The sequence below is a fragment of the Sminthopsis crassicaudata genome, chromosome 3 (genome assembly GCF_048593235.1).
Source record: "Sminthopsis crassicaudata isolate SCR6 chromosome 3, ASM4859323v1, whole genome shotgun sequence".
NCBI classification, from domain to species: Eukaryota; Metazoa; Chordata; class Mammalia; order Dasyuromorphia; family Dasyuridae; genus Sminthopsis; species Sminthopsis crassicaudata.
This window is the reverse complement of record NC_133619.1, coordinates 335311746-335338021: the sequence shown is the minus strand read 5'-3', so window position 1 is coordinate 335338021 and position 26276 is coordinate 335311746. Positions and strand designations below refer to the sequence as shown.

General features: G+C 33.4%; 1 protein-coding gene across 8 annotated transcripts in view; it reads left to right on the top strand.

Annotated features, from left to right (window-relative positions):
- LRCH3 (leucine rich repeats and calponin homology domain containing 3) overlaps positions 1-26276 on the top strand; it is a 163570-nt gene that overhangs the window by 61499 nt on the left and 75795 nt on the right. For 7 of the 8 annotated variants that reach the window (XM_074301491.1, XM_074301494.1, XM_074301493.1 and 4 more), the window contains exons 2-6: positions 1554-1698; positions 15418-15544; positions 19346-19451; positions 20789-20925; positions 23746-23855. In XM_074301491.1, coding sequence (XP_074157592.1) covers positions 1554-1698; positions 15418-15544; positions 19346-19451; positions 20789-20925; positions 23746-23855 — 625 coding nt within the window. Of the gene's footprint in view, positions 1-1553; positions 1699-2977; positions 3194-15417; positions 15545-19345; positions 19452-20788; positions 20926-23745; positions 23856-26276 lie in introns of those variants that run through there. The other variant, XM_074301495.1, reaches the window with a different exon arrangement.

Genomic DNA, 26276 nt, shown 5'->3' with positions numbered 1-26276 from the left:
TGGCTGGGTCAAAGGGTATGCACATTTTGATAACTTTTTGGGCATAATTCCAGATTGCTCTCCAGAATAGTTGGATTCTTTCACAACTCCACCAACAATGCATTAGTGTCCCAGTTTTCCCACAGTGGTATCTCAGAGTTGTCTTAATTTGAATAGTGATTTGCAACACTCTTTCATATGAGTGGAAATAGTTTTAATTTCATCATCTGAAAATTGTCTGTTCATATCCTTTGACCATTTATCAGTTGGAGAATGGCTTAATTTCTTATAAATTAAAGTAATTATACACTTCAACAATGATACTGTATGAGGATATATTCTGATGGAAGTGGATATCTTCAACATAGAGAAGAGCTAATCCAATTCCAATTGATCAGTGATGGACAGAATCAGCTACACCCAGAAAAGGAACTGTGAGCACTTTTTTGTTTGTTTGTTTGTTTTTCTTCCCAGATTATTTTTACCTTGTGAATACAATTCTTCCTTTGCAAAAACAACAACAACAAAATTCAGTTCTGCACATATATATTGTACCAAGCATATACTATAAGATATTTAATATGTATGGGAATGCCTGCCATCTAGGGGAGGGAGTGGAGGGAAGGAAGTGAAAAATTCGAAACAGAAGGGAGTACAAGGGATAGTTGTTTTAAAAAAAAAAATTACCTATGCATATTTACTGTCAAAAAAATGTTATAATTATAAAATTAATTTAAAAAATAAATAAATAAAATTTAATGTTTTCTGTTGAGGTTTTCTTAGGTTCTCTGGAGGCAGCCTTCATTTCAGTTCAGTAATCACCACAAGTGTAGCCAGGTGTCCAAAGTCCAAATCCTTTATTGTCTCTTTCCAAGTCCTATCTCCTTCATTTCTGGGGGCCTTCCAGAGTCTTGGTTTCAGTGGGGAAGCGAAGAAAGAGAGCCTGACACCAAGGTGGTATGAGATGGGATGAATCTGTCTGAGTCCAAGGGCTTGTGCTCCAGATTTCAGCCTCCAGTCTTCTGTCCACTTGTCTCTGAATCTCTGAATCTTCCTGGCTGAGGTTTCTAGCTTATATGCCTCATGCTGAGTACAAACCAATCATTATATCACTAGGAAACCATTATTTGTTGTAGGATTAAATCAGTGCTAAACTAGATTTAACCATTGTCTCCTCACCTCCACTTAGTACCTTGTTTCAAGTTCTGGCCCATAACATCTCCTTGTAAGATTAAATCAATCATACTGAACCATGCTAAATTACATATTGTCTCTCTTAATTCCACTGACTTACCTTGTAAGAATCCTTTGTTTCAAGTTCAGAGTTCTGGCCCATAACACTATTGATTTCCTAAAAATGCAACACATGGAATTTTCTTATGTTAAAGTAATTAAAACCATTTTTATATAAAATTCATAAGTTTTTGTAGATTCTATCAATTGTTTATTGTGTCCTTACTGTTTAAAGTACTGTACATGATGTTTTTAAAGCCCTAATTTTATAATTAATGTTTTAGCAAAATGAGAGTTTGAGAGATTGATTATAAATATTGAGAAATGCATTTTCCTTTCAGATCTATCAAGGAATCGCCTATCAGAAATTCCTGCAGAAACATGCTACTTTGTTTCTCTTGAGAGTCTCAACTTGTATCAAAACTGTATTCGGTATATCCCAGAGGCAATTCTGAATCTACAAGCATTAACATTTTTAAATATCAGGTAAGATTTTTATAAATTGCATCATTTAATACCTTTTGTAGATTTTCGTCATCTTATAATTCTTGTCTTTACTTAAAACTACATATAGTACATTGCATTTTGAGTTTACATCACTTGTGTGTGCATTATCTTGTCTGTTCCAACAGTATTTTCTTATCCTTGTTTTTTTTTTTTTTTTTCTTTTTGTCCAGGCAGTATTTAAATTATAGATTTCAATACTTTTCTCTCTTCACAATTGACATCAAATGCTCTAATTCTCTAAAATGAGCACCATAGCTTTAGGTCTTAAATTAATTTTTTAATAAATTTCATCAACTAGAAAGAGGTTTGAGATTGTAACTCTCTTATCTGTATGTGTAGTTTGTTTCTTATTTAACTTTCTATATAAAGATTAGTGTAAAGAAGAAATTCTGCTAGATAATTAGTTATATAAAGTAGAATCTGTTTTGTGATTGCTAGGCATATAAGAGATAATTAAAATTAACCAATTTTCAACGTCTGGGCTTAGAAATTTTAACTCAAGTTAGAATTACAGATACTTAATATGGATCTTTTTTTTTTTCTTTCTTTTAAAAAATAAGCGAGCCCCCTTGGCACAATGGCTAAAGGAATCATTCTCAAAACCAAGAAAATTTGGGTTCATGTCTTGCCTTAACCCATACTTACTGTGTAATCTTAGACAAATCAAATTCTCAAGAGCTGTAGACAAAGCTTTTAAGACTATACATTGAAGAAAAAATGCTAACTTGGATTGACTAAAGGAATCTTCTTACTGGGTGTTCCCTATACCAGTAAAATAATAGTTTGGGACCCTATTCTTGTTTACAGCACTAAGCATCAGTGATGGCCAATTAAACTTGCTTGGCAAACTATTTGTTTATATAAAGGAATTTCTTTATAGAAAATATCATACCGCTTTTCTTTTTTCTTTTTTTTTTAACTTTATATTATTCTGTAGAGAACCTTACAAATTTCTTTATATTTCTAATTTTTTCTGTCTTAATTAAGATTGTATTATATCTTTGCCAGCATAATGTGGTATACAGAGAGCTCACAGAGTTAGGAAGCCCTGGGCTCCAGTTCTACTTCTGACACATGCTGGGTGACGCTGGTAAAGTCACCTAACCTCCCATTGCCAGATTGCCTCTTACAGGGCAGGCAAGCCAATCTTTGCTAAAGTGGCAAAGGCACTCTTGAGGGAAAAATTGAGAGGCAGCATATGCCAAGATAATAAAATCCTTACCATCATTTACCTTGACTGCCATCTCCTTTTAGATCTTGACAGAGACAACCAGATCCCCAAGCCGAATAGTTTTGGGAATAGTGGTATCTCCCAAACCAGCAGACCTGCTTCCATCTGAAACCTCACGGCCCTCTTTATGGAGAGAAGGCCCTTCTTTCTCATCACTATCTGCAGTAAATGCCAACAAATGCCACCTGCAAGCAGTTGGACACAAGAGTCCTGGAAGTTGCAATATCCACCAGACCACTGCTGGTACTTCTAGTTTAGCTCTACTAGCTATGAACTGCTGCAAGAAAAGGGGCTATTATCCATTCCCACCAACTGCTTTTCACAAGGCTTGCAGGCCAGCTTAGCTAAAGCATCAAGACACCCTGAAGTAGAGACAGGAGGCAGCATGTGCCTGGCAAGTCAGACTGCAACTAGCATCCTGACCACCATCTTCCCCTAGGCCTTGATAGAGACAGTCTAGGAGTCAGAGGGGCACTAGAAAACAAAAAGGAGTGAGTGCTGAACCTGTGGTCAGGAAAAGCTGAATTCTGACCTGGCCTTAAGAAGCTACCATCTATAACCCTGGGAAGTTTTGTCTGCTTCACTTTTCTCAACTATAAAATGGGAACTCATTTGTAAAATGAAGTTATTGTGAGCAGAAAATGAAATAATTTTTGTAAGTATGGGAAGTGATTCCAGTGGAGATACAGCCTAGCAGCTGCTTGTGCAGGTTCATGTATAAAAACCCAGGAAAGGAAATTTTTTTTTTTTTATTAAGCTTTTTATTTTCAAAATATATGAATAGATAGTTTTCAACATTCACCCTTGCAAAACTTTGTGTTCCAATTTTCCTCCCTTTCCCCCACCCCTTCCCTCAGATGGCAAGTAATCCAATATATATTATACTTGTACAATTCTTTTATACATATTTCCATATTTATCATGTTGCACATGAAAAATCAGACCAAAAAGGAAAAAAAATGAAAAATAAAATAAAAGCAAGTAAACAACAACAGATGTGAAAATGTTATATTGTGATCAGCCTCCTCTCTCTGGGTACAGATGGCTCTCTCCATCACAAGGCCATTGGAACTAGCCTGAATCACCTTGCTGTTGAAAAGACCCACATCCATCAGAATTGATCATTGTGTAATCTTGTTGCTATGTACAATGTTCTTATTGGTTCTACTCACTTCCCTTAGCATCAGTTCATATATGTGTCTCCAGGCCTTTCTGAAAATATCCTGCTGATTGTTTCTTATAGAACAATAATAAGAACAGAAAATTCTTGTCAACAGAGTCCTTGGTCATTACTGGAACTACTTCTACTAAATGATGACATTCCAGTCTAAATCTGGATTCCAAATTGACTTTGCTCTTTTTTACAAAACTTATAGGAAATGACTGCAGTTAAACTTAATTACACTTTGGGTATAATATCATATATATATTTGGGTATAATATCATAATTCATCTAGTGACTTTCATTCTTTCTAAATTAAGGACTTCCTCACCTTTCTCATTGATTATTTGATTCAATAGAGTTGTTTTCAAACCTGATAAATATATCAGTATAAAGATTATTTTATTAATTACTGTATAGGAATGATTGAGTCAATCAGTCCCTATCATTACAGGTAATATGGTTAATTGTTGGCTAAACCGAAAAAAAAAAAAAAAAATGTCATAAACAAGCAAGAATGGGCTACCACTTCATTTATAGGACCAGGTTCTGACATGGTTTTTAAAATTAGGGAAACCAGTAGTTAAAAGTTATGTCAGTGAATTTCTCTGAGGAATCTTCAGAATTTAATAATTACCCAGGAAAAACTGAAGACTATTATTTCTAAAATACTCAAATATAATACTGAAAATATTTCCTTTAAAATTACTTGTTTGGTGGCTAAGAAAGAGAGAAGTTGATCAGTGGAGTAGGTTAGGTTCACAGAACAAAATAGCCAATGACTTTAACAATCTAGTATTTGACAAACCCAAAGGCCCCACCTTTTGGGATAAGAATTCACTATTTGACAAAAACTGCTGGGAAAATTGGAAACTGGTATTGGCAGAAAGTAGGCATAGACCCACACCTAACACTGTATACCAAGATAAGTTCTAAATGGGTTCATGATCTAAACATAAACAAATTAGAAGAACATAGGATAGTTTACCTCTCAGATTTGTGGAAGAGGAAGGAATTTGTGATGAAAGAAGAACTAAGGATCATTATTGATCATAAAATAGATAATTTTGATTGTATTAAGTTAAAAGTTTTTGTACAAACAAAACTAATGCAGACAAGAGTAGAAGGGAAGCAATAAACTGGGAAAACATTTTTACCGTCAAAGGATCTGATAAAGGCCTTATTTCTAAAATACAGAGAGAATTGACTCAAATTTATAATAGCTCAAGCCGTTCTCCAATTGATAAATGGTCCAAGGATATGAACAATTTTCAGATGAAGAAATTGAAACTATTTGTAGCCAAATCACTATTGATCAGAGGAATGCAAATTTTTTTTTTTTAATTTTTTTTTTATTATATATATATATATATATATATATATATATATATATATATATATATATATTTTATAATATTATCCCTTGTATTCATTTTTCCAAATTACCCCCCCTCCCTTATTCCCTCCCCCCGACGACAGGCAATACCATACATTTTACATGTGTTACAATATAGTCTAAGTACAATACATGTGTGTGAATATCATTTTCTTGTTGCACAATAAACATTAGAATCCGAAGGTACATGCAACCTGGGCAGACAGATATTAGTGCTAACAATTTACATTCCCCTCCCAGTGTTTCTTCTCTGGGTGTATCTACCTCTGTCCATCATTGATCAACTGGAAGTGAGTTGGATCTTCTTTATGTTGAAGATTTCCACTTCCATCAGAATACATCCTCATACAGTATCGTTGTTGAAGTATACAGTGATCTTCTGGTTCTGCTCTTTTCACTCAGCATCAGTTGATTTAAGTCTCTCCAACCCTCTCTGTATTCCTCCTGCTGGTCATTTCTTACTGAGCAATAATATTCCATAACTTTCATATACCACAATTTACCCAACCATTCTCCAACTGATGGACATCCATTCATCTTCCAGTTTCTAGCCACAACAAAAAGAGCTGCCACAAACATTTTGGCACATATATGTCTCTTTCCGCTCTTTAGTATTTCTTTGGGATATAATCCCAGTAGTAGCGCTGCTGGGTCAAAGGGTATGCACAGTTTGATAACTTTTTGGGCAGAGGAATGCAAATTAAGGCAAACTGTAAGATACCACTACATATCTGTCAGATTGGCTAAGACGACAGGAAAAGATAATGATGAATGTTGGAAGGGATGTGCAAAAACTGGGACACTGATACGTTGTTGGTGAACTGTGAATGGATCCAACCATTCTGGAGAGCAATTTGGAAGCATACTCAAAAAGTTATCAAACTATGCATACCTTTTGATCCAGCAGTGTTACTACCGGGCTTATATCCCAAAGAGATTCTAAAGAAGGGAAAGGGACCCACATGTGCAAAAATGTTTATGGCAACCCTTTTTGTAGTGGCTAGAAAATGGAAACTGAATGGATGATTGTTCAGAGAGGCTTGGAGAGACTTAGATGAACTGATGCTAAGTGAAATGAGCAGAACCAAGAGATCATTATACATGGCAACAGCAAGACTATACAATGATTAATTCTAATGGACATCGCTTTCTTCAATATTGAAATGATTCAAACCCTTCCATTTATGCAGTGATGAAGAGAGCCATCTATACCCAGAGAGGACTGTGGGAACAGAGTGTGGAACAAACATAACATTCTCACTCTGTTATTTGCTTGTATTTTGTTTTCTTTCTCAGTTTTTTTTTCTTCCTTCTTGATCTGATTTTTCTTGTGCAACAAGATAATTGTATAAATATGTATACATAGATTGGATCTAACATGTATTTCAACATATTTAATATGTATTGGACTACCTGACAGCTAGGGGAGGGGGCGTGAGAAAGGAAGGGAAAATTTACAACAAAAGGTTACCCGTGCATATGCTTTGTAAATAAAAAGCTTTAATAAAAAAAATTACTTGTTAAGTGATAAATAGAAATTTTGTGATCCTAGCTAAAATGTTTATAAAGAGTAAACATGAAAGATAATCAGTATAAGTCTCTGATTTGGTTTCATCAGTGTTACTAATATGGTATATTTTGTCTGCTGTTTTTGTAAAGAAAATTTGTAAAAAAGTTGCCTCTGAAATGATCTTTAAAAAAAGTTTACTAAAAATTTCTGAGATGAAAGGAGTAAACAAACAGATATTTTTGATACAGGGGATATCATGAAATGGTGATTTTGAGGAATGTTATATTCAAACAGATGAGTCATTTGGGTTTTCATTTATTTTTGCTCAGTGGAATATTTGAAATGTAGAGCAAAATGCTAGAGATAGTGGAGGAATTAAGTAACACGAGTCTTCAAGTTTAAAATCTATTCAGAATAATAATTCTACAGTTACAGTATAGCAGAAATACTTCTTGTTTGGAAACCTTAGAACTTAGGTTTAAATCCTGACTTTAACATTTAATATTTTAATATGACCTTGAGGATGTCATATATAATCTTTTTGGGCCTCAGTTTCCTCATCTATAAAATGAAGTTTGTGGACTAGATGACCTCTTGCTATGGCAATGCATTGTTTCATTTTCTGGTCCTACTGGTGCTACCTTATGTCTTTATTTCCTCATGAGCTTGGGGCAAAGAACAGAGGAAGAGGGAAGAAAAAGGAAAAAAAAAAGAGAGGAATGGAAGTAATTGTAGAGGAAGTGAGGGTAGTTTTTACCTCTAATTTTTGCCTTTTCTAGTCCATCCATCCAGAATACCAGTACAAAATTATTTTTCATAAAATATTGCTTTCTTTGTCCTACTTACTTGCTCAAAAACCTTAATGGCTCCCCATTATTTATAGGATAAAATTCATATTCCTTTACTCAATATTTAGTATCATTCAGAACTAGGTCCTATTTTACCTTTCCAGTCCTAATAATGGGATACCCATTATTTTCCTCCATGAATTTCATGGTACACCCAAACTGAAGTACTCACTATGTTTATTTAAAATTTTTTTAATTAAAGCTTTTTTTTATTTTTCAAAACATATGCATGGATAATTCTTCAACATTAACTTTTGCAAAACCTTGTGTTCCATTTTCTCCCTCTTTCCCCCAACTCCTCCCCTAGATAGCAAATAGTCCAATATATATTAAACATGGTAGAAATCATGTTAAATCCAATATGTGCATATATATTTATCTTCCTGCACAAGAAAAATCAAACTAGAAAAAAATGAGAAAGAAAATAAAATGCAAACAAACAGCAACAAAAAGAATGAAAATGCTATGTAGTGAACCACACTCAGTTCCCACAGTCCTTTCTCTGGGTGCAGATGGCTTTTTTCATTACAAGACCATTGGAAATGGTTTGAATCCTCTCAGTGTTGAAGAGAGCCACGTCCATCAGAATTGATCATCATATAGTTGTGTACAGTGATCTCCTGGTTCTGCTCATTTCACTCAGCATCAGTTCATGTAAGTCTCTCCAGGTCTTTCTGAAATCAGCCTGCTGATCATTTCTTATAGAGCAGTAATACTTCATAACATTCATATACCATTACTTATTCAGCCATTCTCCAATTGCTGGGCATCCACTCAGTTTCCAGTTTCTTGACACTACATAAAGGGCTGCCACAAACATTTTTGTACATGTGGGTCCCTTTCCTTCTTTTTAAGATCTCTGGGATATAGGCCCAATAGAAACACTGCTTTGGGTATAGTTCCAAATTGCTCTCCAGAATGGGTGGATCCGTTCTCAATTTCACCAACAATGTATTGCTTTCCCATCTCTGTGCTTTTGCTCATTCCATTTTCCCCAGCTTCTCCTCCAGATCTAATATCTGCTTTAAAGCTTTGTTTACTAACTTACCATGGAATTTTCATTTACTCATTGTCCATACTGTTTTATGACTGGGATTCTTCTCTTTAAAAGAAAAAAAATTTTTTTGAGACAAGGGGGGTATCCATCTCTCACCAGAGCCAAAAGTGCTGCAGCATCTCATGGGCCTGATTCTGATAATACAGATAGAAGTTTTAATCTGCTCCATTTTTCTAGCTTGTTTGATTTTTCTTTCCATAGGCATCTGATGGCTCTTTTTTCTTGAAGGTTCACCATATTATTACCATCTTAGCATAAATATTTAATCAGTTTTACCTTTACTGCAGCTCAAACCTGGAACTGAAGGAATATTCCAAGCTAAGTTCACAAATATTTGTAAATCAACTGCATGGGGGTTAAAAATTGGAAAGGCAAAAGGCAGTTCCTGCTCTCAAGAAACTGGTAATCTTTTCTGTGCAACATTACAAATGTGGAAATATGTTTAGAAGAATTGCACATCCTTAACCTGATATTTAGATTACTTGCTATCTAGGAGAAGGGGAAGGAGGGAAGGAAGAGAGAAAAATTTATAACAAGGTGTGAGCAAACAGGAGTGAATCTTGAAAACTATTTTTGCCTGCATTTTGAAAATTTTAAAAGCTATTAATAAAAAATTTTAAATTAGATACGCAAATTTTAAAAAGAAATTGTTAATCTAATGGTTAAGACACAATGACTTCATAGGGAAGACAGAGAGATAAAAGAAGCCTAGAAAAGTCTTTTTGCACAGGATGGGACTGTAGGAAGACTGAAGCTAAGAGGTGTTAATTGTAAAGTGGAGACAAGGAAAGAGAGAGAAAGTCTGGGTTGGGAGACAGCCAGTGAAAATGCCTGATCAGGCATGGAGATGAAGTCCAGGACCACTGCCTCACAGAGTTTTCCTCAGCATCAAGGACAATATATGTGTATTAGCACACACAACTAGATGTGATTCTCTTACACAATCCTATATTGTTTTATTTATTGCATTGTTAATTTCATCTCATTTACATCCTCAGCTATTTCAGGTCAGATTGTCATAATTCTTTATCTTATATAGTACCATCTACATGTAAGAGAATGGATGAATGGTAGAAGCTAAAAAATAGTTGATTTGCTTTTAGAGACAGAACTAGGTAGACAGCTGTTCTTGTTGTGTGAATAAAGGCATAGGAGGTCAAGTAGTAAGTTCTATCTATACAAGTAAGTTTTTTGCAGCCAACATGAAGAGTAGCCTCAAAGACAAATTTAAAAGATTAAATTGAGGGACAGCTAGATAGAGAACCAGCCCTGAAGTCAGGAGGACCTGAATTCAAATCTGTTCTCAGACACTTAACACTTTCTAGGTGTGTGACCCCAGACCAGTCACTTAACCCCAATTGCCTCAGCAAAAAAAAAAAAAAAAAAAAAAAAAAATTAAATTGATATTTGATTGAGTAAGCATCATCAAGATATCAAGCACGTGCATAAAACTGAGGCACTGGATATAAAAAGACAAAAAAATGACAGTTCCTGTGGGATGGTTTTAAAAAGGTTCAAGAGACGATTTCTGAGTAATTTAATCATTTTATAAATAAGACCAGCATATTTATTAATAAATCAATGGTCATTTGAACATCTCTCTTAGACCAAAGATGATCATGGTTGTGGGCTTACAATTTTATACCTTTCAAAGAGTAATTAGTTGTTCCCCAGGGTGGGAATCAATCCTGATTGTTTTAACATTTAATAAGAAAGGGGCAGCTAGGTGATGCTATGGATAGAGCATCAGCCCTGAAGTCAGGAAGACCTGAGTTCAAATGTGCTCATAGACACTTAACACTTCCTGGCTGTGTGATGCTGGGGCAATCATTTAAGCCTAACTGCCTCAGCAAAAAAAAATAAAATAAAATAAGAGAATGAATATTACAATCAGGATCTGAGTGACATCTTGTCATTTTTGGACAAAGAGACTATCTCTATACCCAGACTATCCCTAGCCTTGGGCAATCTACCCAAACCATTCAAACTTGAGTACTCTACTAAAAAAGTTAATCCAATCTTATTATCAGTAGTGTCTTTCAGGAGACTGAACTCTTTAATACTGTGGCTTAATAATAACCAACAAATTATTGGTTATTAATAATAATTTCTCTCAGGAGGCTTATATTTTAGTGAAAGGAGAAAATATATAATATGAATATAGATATGTAAATACAAGATATTTTGAAGATAGAGAATACAAGAACAATTGGGAGGATTAGGGCAGCTTTTCCCTAATAGATGACAGTTGAACTAAACCCTAATGGAAGGTATGAATTTAAAGAGGAGGATGGTGAAGAGTGAGTATATACCTGGCATGGGAGGATGAGGTTTTGAAAAGGGGAGAAAACTGTGCAAAAGCATGGAGCTGGGAAATGGATAATGAATTCTGGGAGCTGCTAAGATGCTAATTTAATTGAAATGGAACATGGAATGACTTATAAAGAGAGTGTGATTAAGGCAGATCAGAACCAGGACTTTTAGCTGAGGATATTTTAAACTGAGGAGTTTCTGTTTTATTTTGAAAGCAATAGAAAGCTATTGCAAATTCTTAAACAAGGAATATCTTCAGACCTTTGCTTTAAGATTATTTTAGCAACTTTATTATACTCTTACGATGATCCAGGCAGGAGTTGAATGAATTCATTCAACAAGTACTTGCTATAAGAGTCTGAACTAGATTGCTAGCTATGTGAATTAAGAGAAGTAGGTGAAAGATACATGGAGTTCAGATTGTATTTGGCAACTGATTGAATATGATGGGGGAAAGAAAGTAAAAAGTTGAGTAGGACTCTAAGGTTGTAAATTTGGATTATTAGAAGAATGTTTTTATTCTTAGTAGAAATGGAGGATAATTGGCAAGTCTGTCTCTCTCTCTCTCTCTCTCTCTCTCTCTCTCTCTCTCTCTCTCTCTCTCTCTCTCTCTCTCTCTCTCTCTCTCTCTCCCTCTCTCTCTCCCTCTCTCCACAATAATGAGTTTTGTGGAGTCTGAGATGCTTGTAAAACATTGAGAAGATATGCAGCAGCTGTTAGGCAATGAAGGGCTGAAGCTCAAAAGCAATAGATATGTAGATTTGTGAGTTATCTGCAGATAGAAAGTATTTGAAACCTTATAAGTTGGTGAGATCACTTAGAATTGCAGAGAGAGAGAGAGAGAGACAGAAAAAGAAAAAGTCTAAAAAATATATATATATAGGAATAGGTACCCACATTTCATGGACCAGATGGATTTACATGTGAATTCTACCAAACATTTAAAGAACAACTAACTCCAATGCTATGTAAACTATTTGAAAAAATAGGGATTGAAGGAGTCCTACCAAATTTCTTCTATAACACAGACATGGTACTGATACCTAAACCAGGTAGATCGAAAACTGAGAAAGAAAACTATAGACCAATTTCCTTAATGAATATTGATGTTAAAATCTTAAATAAGATATTAGCAAATAGACTTCAGAAAATCATCTCCAGGATAATACACTATGAGCAAGTGGGATTTATACCAGGAATGCAGGGCTGGTTTACTATTAGGAAAACTATTAGTATAATTGACCATATTAATAATCAAATTAATAAAAACCATATGATCATCTCAATAGATGCAGAAAAAGCATTTGATAAAATCCAACATCCATTCCTACTAAAAACGCTTGAGAGTATAGGAATAAATGGACTATTCCTTAAAATAATAAGGAGCATATATTTAAAACCTTCAGTAAACATCATATGTAATGGCGATAAACTAGAACCTTTCCCTATAAGATCAGGAGTGAAGCAAGGCTGCCCACTATCACCATTACTTTTCAATATAGTACTAGAAACTCTAGCCTCGGCAATAAGAGCCAAGAAAGAGATTCAAGGAATTAGAGTAGGAAATGTGGAAATCAAATTATCACTTTTCAAAGCAGATGACATGATGGTATACTTAGAGAACCCCAAAGACTCTGCTAAAAAGCTATTAGAAATAATTCAGATTTTTAGCAAAGTTGCACATAAATCCACATAAATCCTCAGCATTTTTATACATTACTAACACAATCCAACAGCAAGAGATACAAAGAGAAATTCCATTCAAAATAACGGTCGATTGTATAAAATATTTGGGAATATATCTATCAAAGGAGAGTCAGGAATTATATGAGCAAAATTACAAAACACTTGCCACAAAAATAAAGTCAGATTTAAATAATTGGAATGACATTCAGTGCTCTTGGATAGGCCAAGCGAATATAATTAAGATGACAATACTCCCTAAACTAATCTATTTATTTAGTGCTATACCAATCAGACTTCCAAGAAACTATTTTAATAACCTAGAAAAAATAACAACAGAATTCATATGGAACAACAAAAGGTCGAGAATTTCAAGGGAAGTAATGAAAAAAAAATTAAGTGAAGGCGGTCTAGCTGTACCTGATCTAGAACTGTATTATAAAGCAACAGTCACCAAAACCATTTGGTATTGGCTAAAAAATAGACTAGTTGATCAGTGGCATAGGTAAGGTTCACAGGGCAAGATAGTGAATAAAAATAGCAATCTAGTGTTTGACAAACCCAAAGATCCCAATTTTTGGGATAAGAATTCATTATTTGACAAAAACTGCTGGGAAAACTGGAAATTAGTATGGCAGAAACTAGGCATGGACCCACATTTAACACCATATACTAAGATTAGATCAAAATGGGTCCAAGATTTAGGCATAAAAGAACGAAATCATAAATAAATTGGAGGAACATGGGATGGTTTACCTCTCAGACTTGTGGAGGAGGAAGGAATTTGTGTCCAAAGGAGAACTAGAGATCATTATTGATCACAAAATAGAACATTTTGATTACACCAAATTAAAAAGTTTCTGCACAAACAAAACTAATGCAAACAAGATTAGAAGGGAAGAATTAGAAGGGAAAACATTTTTACAGTTAAAGGTTCTGATAAAGGCCTCATCTCCAAAATATACAGAGAATTGACTTTAATTTATAAGAAATCAAGCTATTCTCCAATTGATAAATGGTCAAAGGATATGAACAGACAATTTTCAGATGATGAAATTAAAACTATTTCCACTCATATGAAAGAGTGTTCCAAATCACTATTGATCAGAGAAATGCAAATTAAGACAACTCTGAGATATCATTACACACCTGTCAGATTGGCTAAGATGACAGGAACAAATAACGATGAATGTTGGAGGGGCTGTGGGAAAACTGGGACACTGATGCATTGTTGGTGGAGTTGTGAAAGAATCCAACCATTCTGGAGAGCAATCTGGAATTATGCCCCAAAAGTTATCAAAATGTGCATACCCTTTGATCCAGCCATACTACTACTGGGCTTATATCCCAAGGAAATACTAAAGAAGGGAAAGGGACCTATATGTGCCAAAATGTTTGTGGCAGCCCTTTTCATAGTGGCTAGAAGCTGGAAGATGAATGGATGTCCATCAGTTGGAGAATGGTTGGGTAAATTATGGTATATGAATGTTATGGAATATTATTGTTCTGTAAGAAATGACCAACAGGAGAAATACAGAGAGGCTTGGAGAGATGTACATCAACTGATGCTAAGTGAAATGAGCAGAACCAGAAGATCATTATACACTTCAACAATGATACTGTATGAGGATGTATGCTGATGGAAGTGGATATCTTCAACATAGAGAAGAGCTAATCCAATTCCAATTGATCAATGATGGACAGAATCAGCTACAACCAGAAAAGGAACACTGGGAAATGAGTGTAAACTGTTATTTTTACCTTCTGAATCCAATTCTTCCTGTGCAACAAGAAATTCGGTTCTACACACATATATTGTATGTAGAATATATTGTAATATATTTAACATGTATAAGACTGCCTGCCATCTGGGGGAGGGGGTTGGAGGAGGAAGGGAAAAAATCTGAACAGAAGTAAGTGCAAGGGATAATGTTGTAAAAAATTACCCATGCATATGTACTGTCAAAAAAAAAGTTATAATTATAAAATAAAATTAAAATTAAATTTAAAAAAAAAAGAAGTTAATGGGGAGCTTTTTCTAGAAGCTTGGCTTTGAAAAGCAGGAAAGATTATACAGTAGCCTGAGAGGGTTATATAGGCATGAAATTTTCATTCTTATACCCTTGAAACATAGCACAGTGCCTTGTCATGTAATAAAAACATAATGATTTTTTAAAAATTTAATTGACCTTAAATTTGACAAATTCAAATTTAATTTTAAATTTGATTGATTTAACTCAGAATCTGGCCACATTTATAGGCAGTGGGGCACAAACAGTAAAGAGGTTGAAGGTAAGACTATGAAAAGAAATTAAAACTTAGTTAATTAACTGATAATGCATGTATTTTTACTGATAAAGCATTTACTTTTTAAATATTAGTGTCATGTAGAAGCTATGCATCTTATTATTTAGTATATATTGTCGAATTGTGAATGTGAATTATTTTTCCCTCAGTGGTCTTCTCTCAATGCTTCCGTTTTTTCCTCTTCCATTTAGTCGGAATCAGCTTTCAACATTGCCAATACATATGTGTAATCTCCCACTGAAAGTCTTAATTGCCAGTAACAATAAATTGGTCTCTCTTCCTGAAGAAATTGGACATCTTAGAAATTTGACAGAGCTTGTAAGTTAATACTTTACTTTGATTGTGAAATCTACATATGCTGTTCTTTGTATATGAAAATTATTCATCTGGAAAACACATAACCTTTTGAATTTTGCTTTCAGGATTGGTAATAGATTTTTATCTATTGAACCCTTATCTTTAAAATTTTTTTTTTCCTGTGCTCAATGGTGGATTTCTTTAAAATCATAGGCTAGTTCATCAAAAAGCTAATTGGCTCACTCAGATCATAGAATTAATAGATTTAGAACTGGAAGAAAATGTTATCTTTTGTATCCTTCTCATTTTACCATGGAAGAAACTGAGTTCCCAAAGCCATACCAGATAGTACATTAAAAAAAAGAGCATTTGAAACTACTATTGGGTCTTTTCTTCATTAGATCTATGTTCTAACTTAATGGTTTGGATTTTGGGGAGTTATAATTTTATAGGGGTTTTCATTTTCAAACCCTGAATTTGCCATGAATATATCAAATTTTTTTCAAATATGTTCTATTATCACGTAGCTCAGAGGCCCTTATTTTAGCCTATGGTACTCCAGGGAAGGTTATGAACTTCTCAGAACAATGTTTCTAAGTGCATAAAACAAAACATATAGGATTACAAAGGAAAACAATTGTATTGAAATACAGATATCAAACCCTAATTTAGATGAGGTATTTTGGTTAACTATTATGACTGAATGTGATGAGGTCTAGATTTCGGGGTTCCCAGTGAGGGAACCAAATGATGAGGTCTAGATTTTGGGGTTCATGGTTAGGGAACCAAAAGATGAGATTAGGGTTCCTGGTAGTCAGCAAGTTAAATGATGAGGTTAGTGGCAGGTTTGGAGTTCAGGGAACCAAATAAAGGAGTTTGGCTCCTCTAAATCCCCTTAGGATTCAGCACTTGGCAGGGAGTTATGGTAACCCCTTTCTGGCGGCCCAGAGATCTTTTGTAAAGGAATTTACGATCCCAAAAAGCTGGACTGGTAAAAAGTTTATTATTGGTATTGGGAAGTCAGCCTTTGCTATGTATGCATGAATAGAAAGGCTGAATTCCTTAGTGGCAAGGTCTGACCGAGAGATATAAAATTTCTAGCAGAGAAATCCCAATAGAGAAGTATAAAGTCTTGTTAGGGAAATAGATGAGAGAGTTAAGAGAGGGTAACGCTGAAAGAGGATATCATTTCAGCAGGCAGAAGTTGATACTATGCCAGAGATGGCATATTAGGTCCTCTGCAAGGACTGAGCCCCAAGTTGGCTCTTTTTATAATAGAAGTCTTGGCTACAAGCTGGAGTTTGCTCTTGATATGGGGGTTGGTTCAGCTTGAGCTGGAATTTGAATAGAATTGAATGAGTATCTTTAGGTTTGATCTTTAATTCAATGGGAACCTTAATCAGTAGTGAGTGTTATTAATGGGGGTGGTGAATAACAGAATGAAGCTGTTTATCCCGTTTCCTTTGGGCGGGGTTTTTTACAGAGACCAGGATTCAAGGAGAATCTTTCCTTCAAGGAGTTTTAGAGTTTCGGGGTCCCCTCTGGTCAAATGGATAGTTATTATCAACTCAAGACCAGAAGACTTTATTTTTGTCATCTGTAAAGCAGTATAACAGTATTTATATTTAGCTCACAAGGCTATCAAGAGACTCAAATGATATCATGTATGTAAAGCACTTTTCAAACCTTCAAGCTGTACAAAAATATTAGTTGTTTACTTTCTCATAATGTAATTGTAGAAGAAAACAAAAAACTTGTTTCTCACTGAAAAGCAGGACTGTTAGGGGTGCATTGGATTGGAGTCAGCAAGATTTAAGTTCAAATCAGTCCATTTACTAGTTGTATGACTCTGAACAAGTCACTTAAGCCTGTTTGCCTCAGTGTCCTCATCTATAAAATGAGCTGAAGAAGGAAATGGCAAATCACTCCAGCATCTTTGCCAAAAAAATTCCAAATGGGGTCATGAAGTGTCAGGTACAACTGAAATGAATGAACAACAGCAAAAAGCATTCCCAGTTAATTTAATTTTGTTAAGCCATTGGGATTAAGTTTTGCCCGGCTACATTTGAATTCAGCTCCTCCAGACTTCAGGGCTAATACTCCCCATTTAATATGGTTGGATTTTTAGAGTCTTCATTGTATTTTTTTCTATTTATATTCCTTTTAAAGTGTCCATATACTTCCTGAACTGTCATTATAGTCATAAGCTAAAATGAAATTCATTTCACTAGCATTTAAAGAAATGTTGAATATGATGAGCAATATAAGTTACCTCACAATTGGTTCACATTTCTTCAATTGAATTCAGAAAATATGAACACATTTATAGACATTTTTTGATGTTTTCACCTTCTTTGCCATTTATTTGACTTCTAAAAATACTTGAAATTAATACAAGTTTTACAAAAGACCAGGTCATGTGAACTATGTCTGTTTATATTTTTCACAGCTATTATATTTATATTTTTCTGCAGCTAATATCTTATCCCAATTTTTTCTATTTATATATGCTTTTGAGCCCTACTATGACGTTAATGAAAAAACTGCATTATCTTCAATCTTCTTGGAAATAACTCTTAGTTTCAGGGGTTATGGGGCATAATATAGCCCCATAACTTTTTATGGAGTACTTGAGGTTGTTTCATGGAATCCTTATCCTTTAAAAATATACTTACAGATTTAAGTTCACTAAATATTAAAGAGGCCAAGTGAATGATGGACATAAAAATGCTTTTAACTCATGTGGCCCAAATCTTTGACTTCATGTAGAATTTTACAAAACTAAACTGTTTTTGACAAATTTTATTTTAAAAGACTCTTTAGAAAAAGACATTCTGAAACCTCCCCTTAGTAATATCTCTCTCTTTTTTTTTTATAATTTCTTGATTGACATGACTATAACTAACTTTAAGTGCCTTGTGTTGCAGTTAAAGATGATTTCTTCATGTTATATCATATTTGAAATGAAGACGTTAAATCTTATAAATTTAGTAAACATTTGTCCTATGTAGAGTACCGCTACACACTTGAATTCTGTGTACATCCTTTTAAAAAGCTAAATTTGATGGTTAGAAAATCAAACTAGAAATTAAGATGTGTGAGCTTCATTTAGGCCCTTACTATTTAGTGTGATCACATTTGACTTTCTTCTCCAATGTCTATACAGAAAAGTCAGAATAACATCTATTATCTCAATAATATTATAAAAGACACTTTAAAGCAAAAACAAGTTTAATTTACTTAATTATTTAATTCTAATTTAGCCAAATGAACTTCTTGATAATAGGAACCTTTTAAATAGTATCTATATTAACATGTTATTATTTCACTCTTATAGTATTAGGCTGGCATTTCTTTGTGACAATTTGAAGTTTTATTCACCCAAATGACTTGCTTATGCTGTACATAAAATATATGATTGTGGATTTGAAAATGGTTCTATCTACTTTCAAAATAATGTAATATGGATATTTTTTATCAATCTTGAAATCTGCATATGAAGGTATTATTTAGCATTTTGGGGACCATGCCATTGCCTAAATTACTGTAGTTATGTTGAATCTACATTCTAGCTGCTATCCCAATGCTTCATGTTCAGAAATAGAGAGTATTATTAAATATAATGGTAATGGTTGGTATTATCAAAAGTAAATACCAGAGCAAACTGAAAATTAGACAGACTTGATTATGGAAACAAAAATTTTTAGGAATATTAAGGATTTTAGAGGTGATTTATGTCAGTTCATTCATTTTTCATATAGTTAGATGTAAATAAATTGCTAATACTAGAATATTTGTTTACTTTTTATCCTTTTGGCATAGGACGTCAGCTGTAATGAAATTCAGACACTACCTCCCCAAGTTGGCAATTTGGAGTCTTTGCGGGACCTTAACATCAGAAGAAATCATTTAATGCGTTTACCTGAAGGTGAGAAAAAAAAGATTTGTTTTTACTTTAAAAAACAACAACATATATATACATTTATAAGCTTGTAACACTTTATGAAGATACATTATATCTTAAAATCTTTAGCCTTTTTTGGTTAGTTTGTTGTTTGGTAAATTCCTTCTACTGCATCATCTTTGTTTTGGTTTGCCAAAGTTGATGCTCCTTTTTCATTTGCATGAAGAACTACTGAGAAGATTCTGAAAGTTAGAGACCAGTAAAACTCATCTCAGGTAGAAGTTTGATGAAATTTAATAAGTGCAATGATTTCCTAGCATTGAAATTTTATAGAAACGCTTGGGGGAAATGAATGTTACTTTTGATTAAAAAGTTTATGACATAATATACTAAAATTCTTTGAGAAGATATATACTTCATTTCAATATTTATTTTATTATTATTATTAAGTATTTATTTGAATGTGTGTACATGATGTGCCTAGCTCTAGGAACTATAGGTAAAACACAGGGAAGTGTACACAAAAATCTATATATTTATCAAGTTGCAAAACTAATGTGTCAGGTCCCTCTTTGTCATGATAAATGAAATTACAATTTCCAGAATAAATTCTTCATTTTGAAAAATACAAAAGCTAATTGTTTATTTAACTGAAGTTTATTTAAAAAATTTTAAATAATGATGGAATGAAAATTGAAATAGATCCATGGCAGGAGGGGGAGGGGAACAAAAATGATTAAGGTTCATATTTAGTCGTTAGAAACTAAGTCATAGATTGATCTAGAGTCTAGACTCTTATCTTGTATAGAACTTGATTCTTTTATCAGTGATCTTACTCATGGAGGAATTTTATTAGTTAAGAGTATTGATAGACTTTTGGACTTCCTAACTTAAAATTCAAAAAAACTCCCATGTCCAATACATAACCTAATTAAGACTACCCAAAATTCATACAACTCTTCTGTTTTCCCTCTCCTTGCCTACCAATCTTTGTCTTCATCCTATCTCTTGTGGGACTTTAGTTTAATGATCATTATTTTAGGAGCAAGAGGTATTGAAAGCACTCACACTCAGTAATGCTGACCTACTGGTACCCTTGTTCCTTGATCAACAGAAACTCTGATTCCTTCCTTACAGTTTTCTCCTGCAATGCATTTTCTTCAAAGAATAGCTTATTGTTTAAATAAATTTTGGTTCTGCATAATGATTGACTTAAAGCTTTATTTAAGTGCCAATTCTAATTTGGGTAAAAAAATGAATATAGTGTTACAAGAATATATATTCATGGTTATATGGTTTTAGTTTTTTTGGATTTTAGATTGAATTGACTAGCCATTTCCATTTTTCCCCCATACATACAGAGCTTGCCGACTTGCCTTTAATACGGTTAGACTTCTCCTGCAATAAAATTACTTCAATTCCTGTTTGTTATCGGAACCTCAAACACCTACAGATGATCACCCTAGACAACAATCCCCTACAGTCTCCTCCTGCACAGGTGAACCATTGTTAACTGTACAGAGGATAGAATTTGAAATTTAGATTATTTCCATTTAAATTTCTTTTTAAAATGAAGTCTTTAAGAAAAAATGTGTTATTATTTAGAAAATTTGAATAGCTAAAGGTGGGGACAATCTCTTCATTTCACTCTTTTTCCCCCCGTTTCTTTTCTACTTTCTTTTCCCCTTTTCCCAGTTTCCCTTCTTCCTTCTTTTCTACTTTTCTTTCTCTTTTTCACTTGGAATTTTTTTCTTGGAAATGTAATCAAAGTATATTATGAAGGAAGAAAAAATTGTGCTCTTCAATTTTCTGTGTTAAAATGTCCATTTATTTTATCTAGCTATTATTTTTGTAACTATGTTTCAAAAACAATCACTTTCTAATTTAGTAGAGCAAAAGATTGACCCTTTGCTCAACAATAGTGATTAAATATAATTTATTCCATAACTTACAAATAAAATACAATTCTGAATTAATCTTGCATTTGTTGTAGAATTCCATCAGCTCTCATAGTACTTGCCACAATATAATAAAAAGAATTCCAGAATTGAAGTTATGACTGCTATTTACTCTCTGCTCTTACACATTTCTGGCTATTTTTTAAATCATCTGGCAGCTACAAATCTCAGTGAAATATATAGATGGATTGTTTAGAAAAATGTAAATTAAGACAATTCTGAGGTACTACCTCACACCTCTCAGATTGGCTAATATGACAGAAAAAGAAAAAATTAAATTTTGGAGACGATGTGAGAAAATTGTAACACTGGTGTATTTTTAGTGGAATTGTGAACTATTCCAACCACTCTAGAGGATGGAGAAACCATTTGGAACTGTGCCCAGAGAGTTATTAAAAAAAAGAAGGGAAAAGGACCTACATGTACAAAAAGGTTTATAACAGCTCATTTTGTGGTAAGAAAGAATTGGAAAGTGAGGGGAATGCCCATCAGTTGAACAAAGTGTGGTATATGAATGTAATGAAATACTAATGTGCTATAAGAAATGATGTGCAGACAAATTTGAGAAAAACCCGGAAAGATTTACATGAATGCTGAGTAAAACAGACAGAATCAGGAAAACTTTATCCATAGTAATAGCAATATTGTGCAATGATCAACTTTGATAAACTTAGCTTTTCTCAGCAGTATAATAATCTAAGACAATCCAAAAGGCTCATGGTAGAAAATGCTATGTACATCCAGAGAAAGTATTGTGTAGTCTGAAGGTAGATCAAAGTATATTATTATTTCACTTTTTTTTTCTTTCTTGTGATTTTTCCCTTTTGTTCTAATTCTTTCACAACATGAGTAATGTGGAAAAATTTTTTTAAGTGATGTTGAAAACTATCTTGAAAACTATAGAAAAAATAAAATACTTTTAAATGGGGAGAAATTTTTTTTTTGATGTGTGTAATAGTCCCAAAGAATTTAAATTTTCACTTCTAAAAGCATGTAGCTCTTGATATTGGTATCATATACATTATTCTTGTTCTCTAATAATTTTTCTTCAGCATATTAAGATTGAAAATGGCAAGGAACTCTCTTAATATGAGAGAAATTGGAAATGGCCTTAGGTCTAGAAAGGGGGGCGGAGAGGAAATAAGCATTTATTAAGTGTCTTTTGTGTGCCAGATGCTGAACTAAGCACTTTACAAGTTTCTCATTTAATTCTGAGAACAACTCCTGGAGGTAGGTGTTATTTCCCTATTTTAGAGTTGGGTGTAAAGTGAAGCTGACTGAGATCATGATTTGTCTACTGTTCCATAGCTAGTATCTGAGTGTAAATTTAAACTCAAACTGTCTTGACTTCATGACAAGCACTAATTCACCTTCCCACCTGTACCTTTGAAGTTTCAAAAAAAGTGCAAATATAACTTGAGAAGAAATGTTTAATAAACTAGCCATAGAAAATAAGTTAGTACAAGAATAAATACTTAAAAAAATAATTTTCTTTATGAAAATGTCTGGTCCACATAAGTCTATAGTACCATGGAAATTTCCAATGCACAAAGTAGCCACTATGATACTATGCAATTAGCAGAATTGATATCAGTTTAAAACTAGAGATTCCATGATAAGCAGCATGCTCTCAGAAAAATCTGGAAAGTCCTGCATGAACTCATGCACAGTGAAATGTGTTGTATATAGCAATATTGTGGGATAATCAACTGTGAATAACTTTTTCAGCATTACAATGATTCAAGACTACTCTGAAGGTGATAGAAAAAATGCTCTCCATACCCAGAGAAAGAACTGATTATGTCTGAATAAAAATTGAAGCATTTTTTAAACCTTATTTTTCTTGTATTTGTGTGTTTATGGGGGGAATGTTTTCTTCTGCAACATGACTTTTTATGGCAGTGTTTTACTTTACTTCTTATGTATTTTCTTAATAGGGCAGGGAGAGAGAAAAGGAGAGAATCTTGAACTTTGTTTTAAAAACAGTGTAAAAAATTGTTTTACATGTAACTGAGGGAAAATGAAATAAAAACTGGAGATTCAAATACTACTGATGATGGATAGATATTTAATATTGTTTTATTTTCTACATTTATAAATCAAAGTTAGTAGAACTGGTTAATTGTTGAAACATACTTGATACAATAATATGTAATGTGAGAACCAAATGTATATATATACACACACATATACCAGTTTTCCATTAAAAGCATACCACCCACCAAATAATATTTTTAACACTAAAATTCATTTTTTATAATGCCACTTTCCCCCCTCCTTGTTTTAAATAAGGCAAACTGTAATAAATTAGTACTTTGGATAGGATGTGACTATGTTCATTGTTCTTTTTTTTGCTCTAGATATGTATAAAAGGCAAAATTCACATATTTAAATACCTGAACATACAAGCATGCAAGATTGCTCCAGATTTACCAGATTATGATAGGAGGCCTATGGGATTTGGCTCCTGGTAAGATTTTTCTTTAATTTGTTGTGACCTACCACTTTTCACTACAGAGTAATAAAAATCAGATCCAACTATATATGACTTAAAGCACTTTGCCTTTGCCTCTTTAAATTGTCTAAATTAAACATATTTCTTTAGATTGTCTAAATTGATAAAAATCTAGTATAGGAAAATTAAAACAAAGAAAGACTGAATAGTTTGCTAACCTGCAAATGATAACCTGTCTCAACACTTTCCTTATCAGAAAGCATTCAAGTTCAATTGGATGTGGACTGTTTTGGGAACTGATCAAAGGCAGCTATCAAATAGTACAAAGAGAATTGGTCATTTATTAGGAAAGATCAGTGATCTAACAACCTCAGATATCTGGAATAATTCAGTAAGCCAGAAAGGAAGCCAAAAAAACTACTAAGAAGACTTGTGTGTCAAATTTGCAAGAGATTCTTATTTCTTTACTCAGAGCTTTCTTTCTCTTATATTGTATCTAAAGACAGTTCTAATATTTCAAGTATACCAGTAACATCAAATTTTTTAAAAATAAATTATTAGAATATTATTATTAGCTGGCTACCGCCAGCTGGCCACATGGAAGAAGACAGAAAAACTGACTATCAAATAAAAATTTTTACCTCCTTTCTCTTTTTAATCTACCTTTTTAAAAAAAATACTCTGTCTTTTATTCTCTATCATTTTGCTACCTCTTTTCTTTGTTATAGATGTGTTCAGATTCCCACTAGAGCGATGACCTCTTGAAAAAAGAAAAACATTTATCTTTGACCCTGTTACTCCTTCATTTCTTTCCTCCTTTTTTATCTCCATACTTCTTTTAAGTTACAAAACATACCAAACATATATTTAATAATAATAATATTTAATAACAAAGAAATCTTCCATCTCTTAACAGCACTCAAAAATGGCAACAAGGATCATCTTCATGATTTAGTAATTTTATACTTTCAACTATTTGCAGTGATATGAAACTTTTTTTTGTTGTTTAGATGATGTTTAGATAACATAAAAGAGAAAGATTCCAGCCATGGAATCTATGAAAAGATGGTAGAATTCGGAGTGAAAAGAAAAATTTCAGTAGTAAACTTTTTATGACCAGAGATCAGGGGATAAATACTAGCATCATTATATAGGAATCACTCTTAAAATTAACTTTATAGAAGTCCTGTAACATTAGTAGCAGCTAAAAACTTGGCACCATTAACCATTATGAATCCAGATAGTTCTGTTTACATAGAACTATGCCATAGTTCAGTGTGATGCTCAAGATAAGAAGAATACCTATAAAGCTAGTGTCCCAAAAGATGATAATTACCTGGCACCAGGATCACTTCCTGTTTGAATAAAGAGCTGTAATGAGACAGAATTGAAGATGGTCCCTTTGTACTGAAATACAGGAAGTTTCTTTATAGGTTTTTCCTTCTGGTTTTGAAGCTTTGAGCACTGTAACCAACAGCAACAAAAAAGTGAGTCATAATATAAAACCATAAAAGGTCTTCATTAGGACATCTGAGCCAATATCCCATCCAGGATCTGCTAAGTGATAGAAAAGAATACAAGGGGGGAAAGGATAAGATGCAAGACAATACAAAATAATTATAAGCAAAATACTTTTCCTGATCTAGAAGCAGAAATTAAAAAGGAAAAAAAGAAAAACTAGAGCAAAGAGCTGGAAATTAAGGAGGTGTCCATCAGTTGGAAAATGGCTTTAAAAATTATGGAATAAAGGCTATGCAACTGTCAAAGTTAAAAAATAATGCATGCATATTTTTTGAAAATAAAAAGTTTTAATTAAAAAAAAAATATATATATATATATATATATGCATATATATATATATATATATAGTATATAGCATTAGCCCTGAAGTCAGGAGGACTTGAGTTCAGATCTGATCTCAACCACATAACATGTCCTAGCTGTGTGACCCCAGGCAAGTCACTTAACACCAATTGCCTTAGAAAAAAAGTTATGGTATATGAATATAAGGAAATATTCTTTGTGTGACAAAATCATAAAAACTGATTTCACAGAATACAGAGCAATATACATGCAGAGTGAAATAACCAGAACCAGGCAAACCATATATTAATGAATAACATCTTTTAAAGAGAAACAGCTTTGTAAGACTTAAGAACTCTGATCAAGGCATTGTACAGCTATTTTTCTAGAGCATTCTACCCACCTTCTAATGGATAGATGATAGACCTAAAGCATAAACCAAGACTTGTAGCTCAGACATGGCTACTTTGTATATTTGTTTTACTTGACTTATTTATTGAAGGGGGTGGTCTTTTGCCTCCTCTCTTTTTGACTGAGTGAAAGAGATTTTTTATTACCATCTGGAAAAATAGCATGTACACAGTAGATAAAGAAGATATACAGAGTAATTTTCAGTAGTATTGGGGAGAGAGC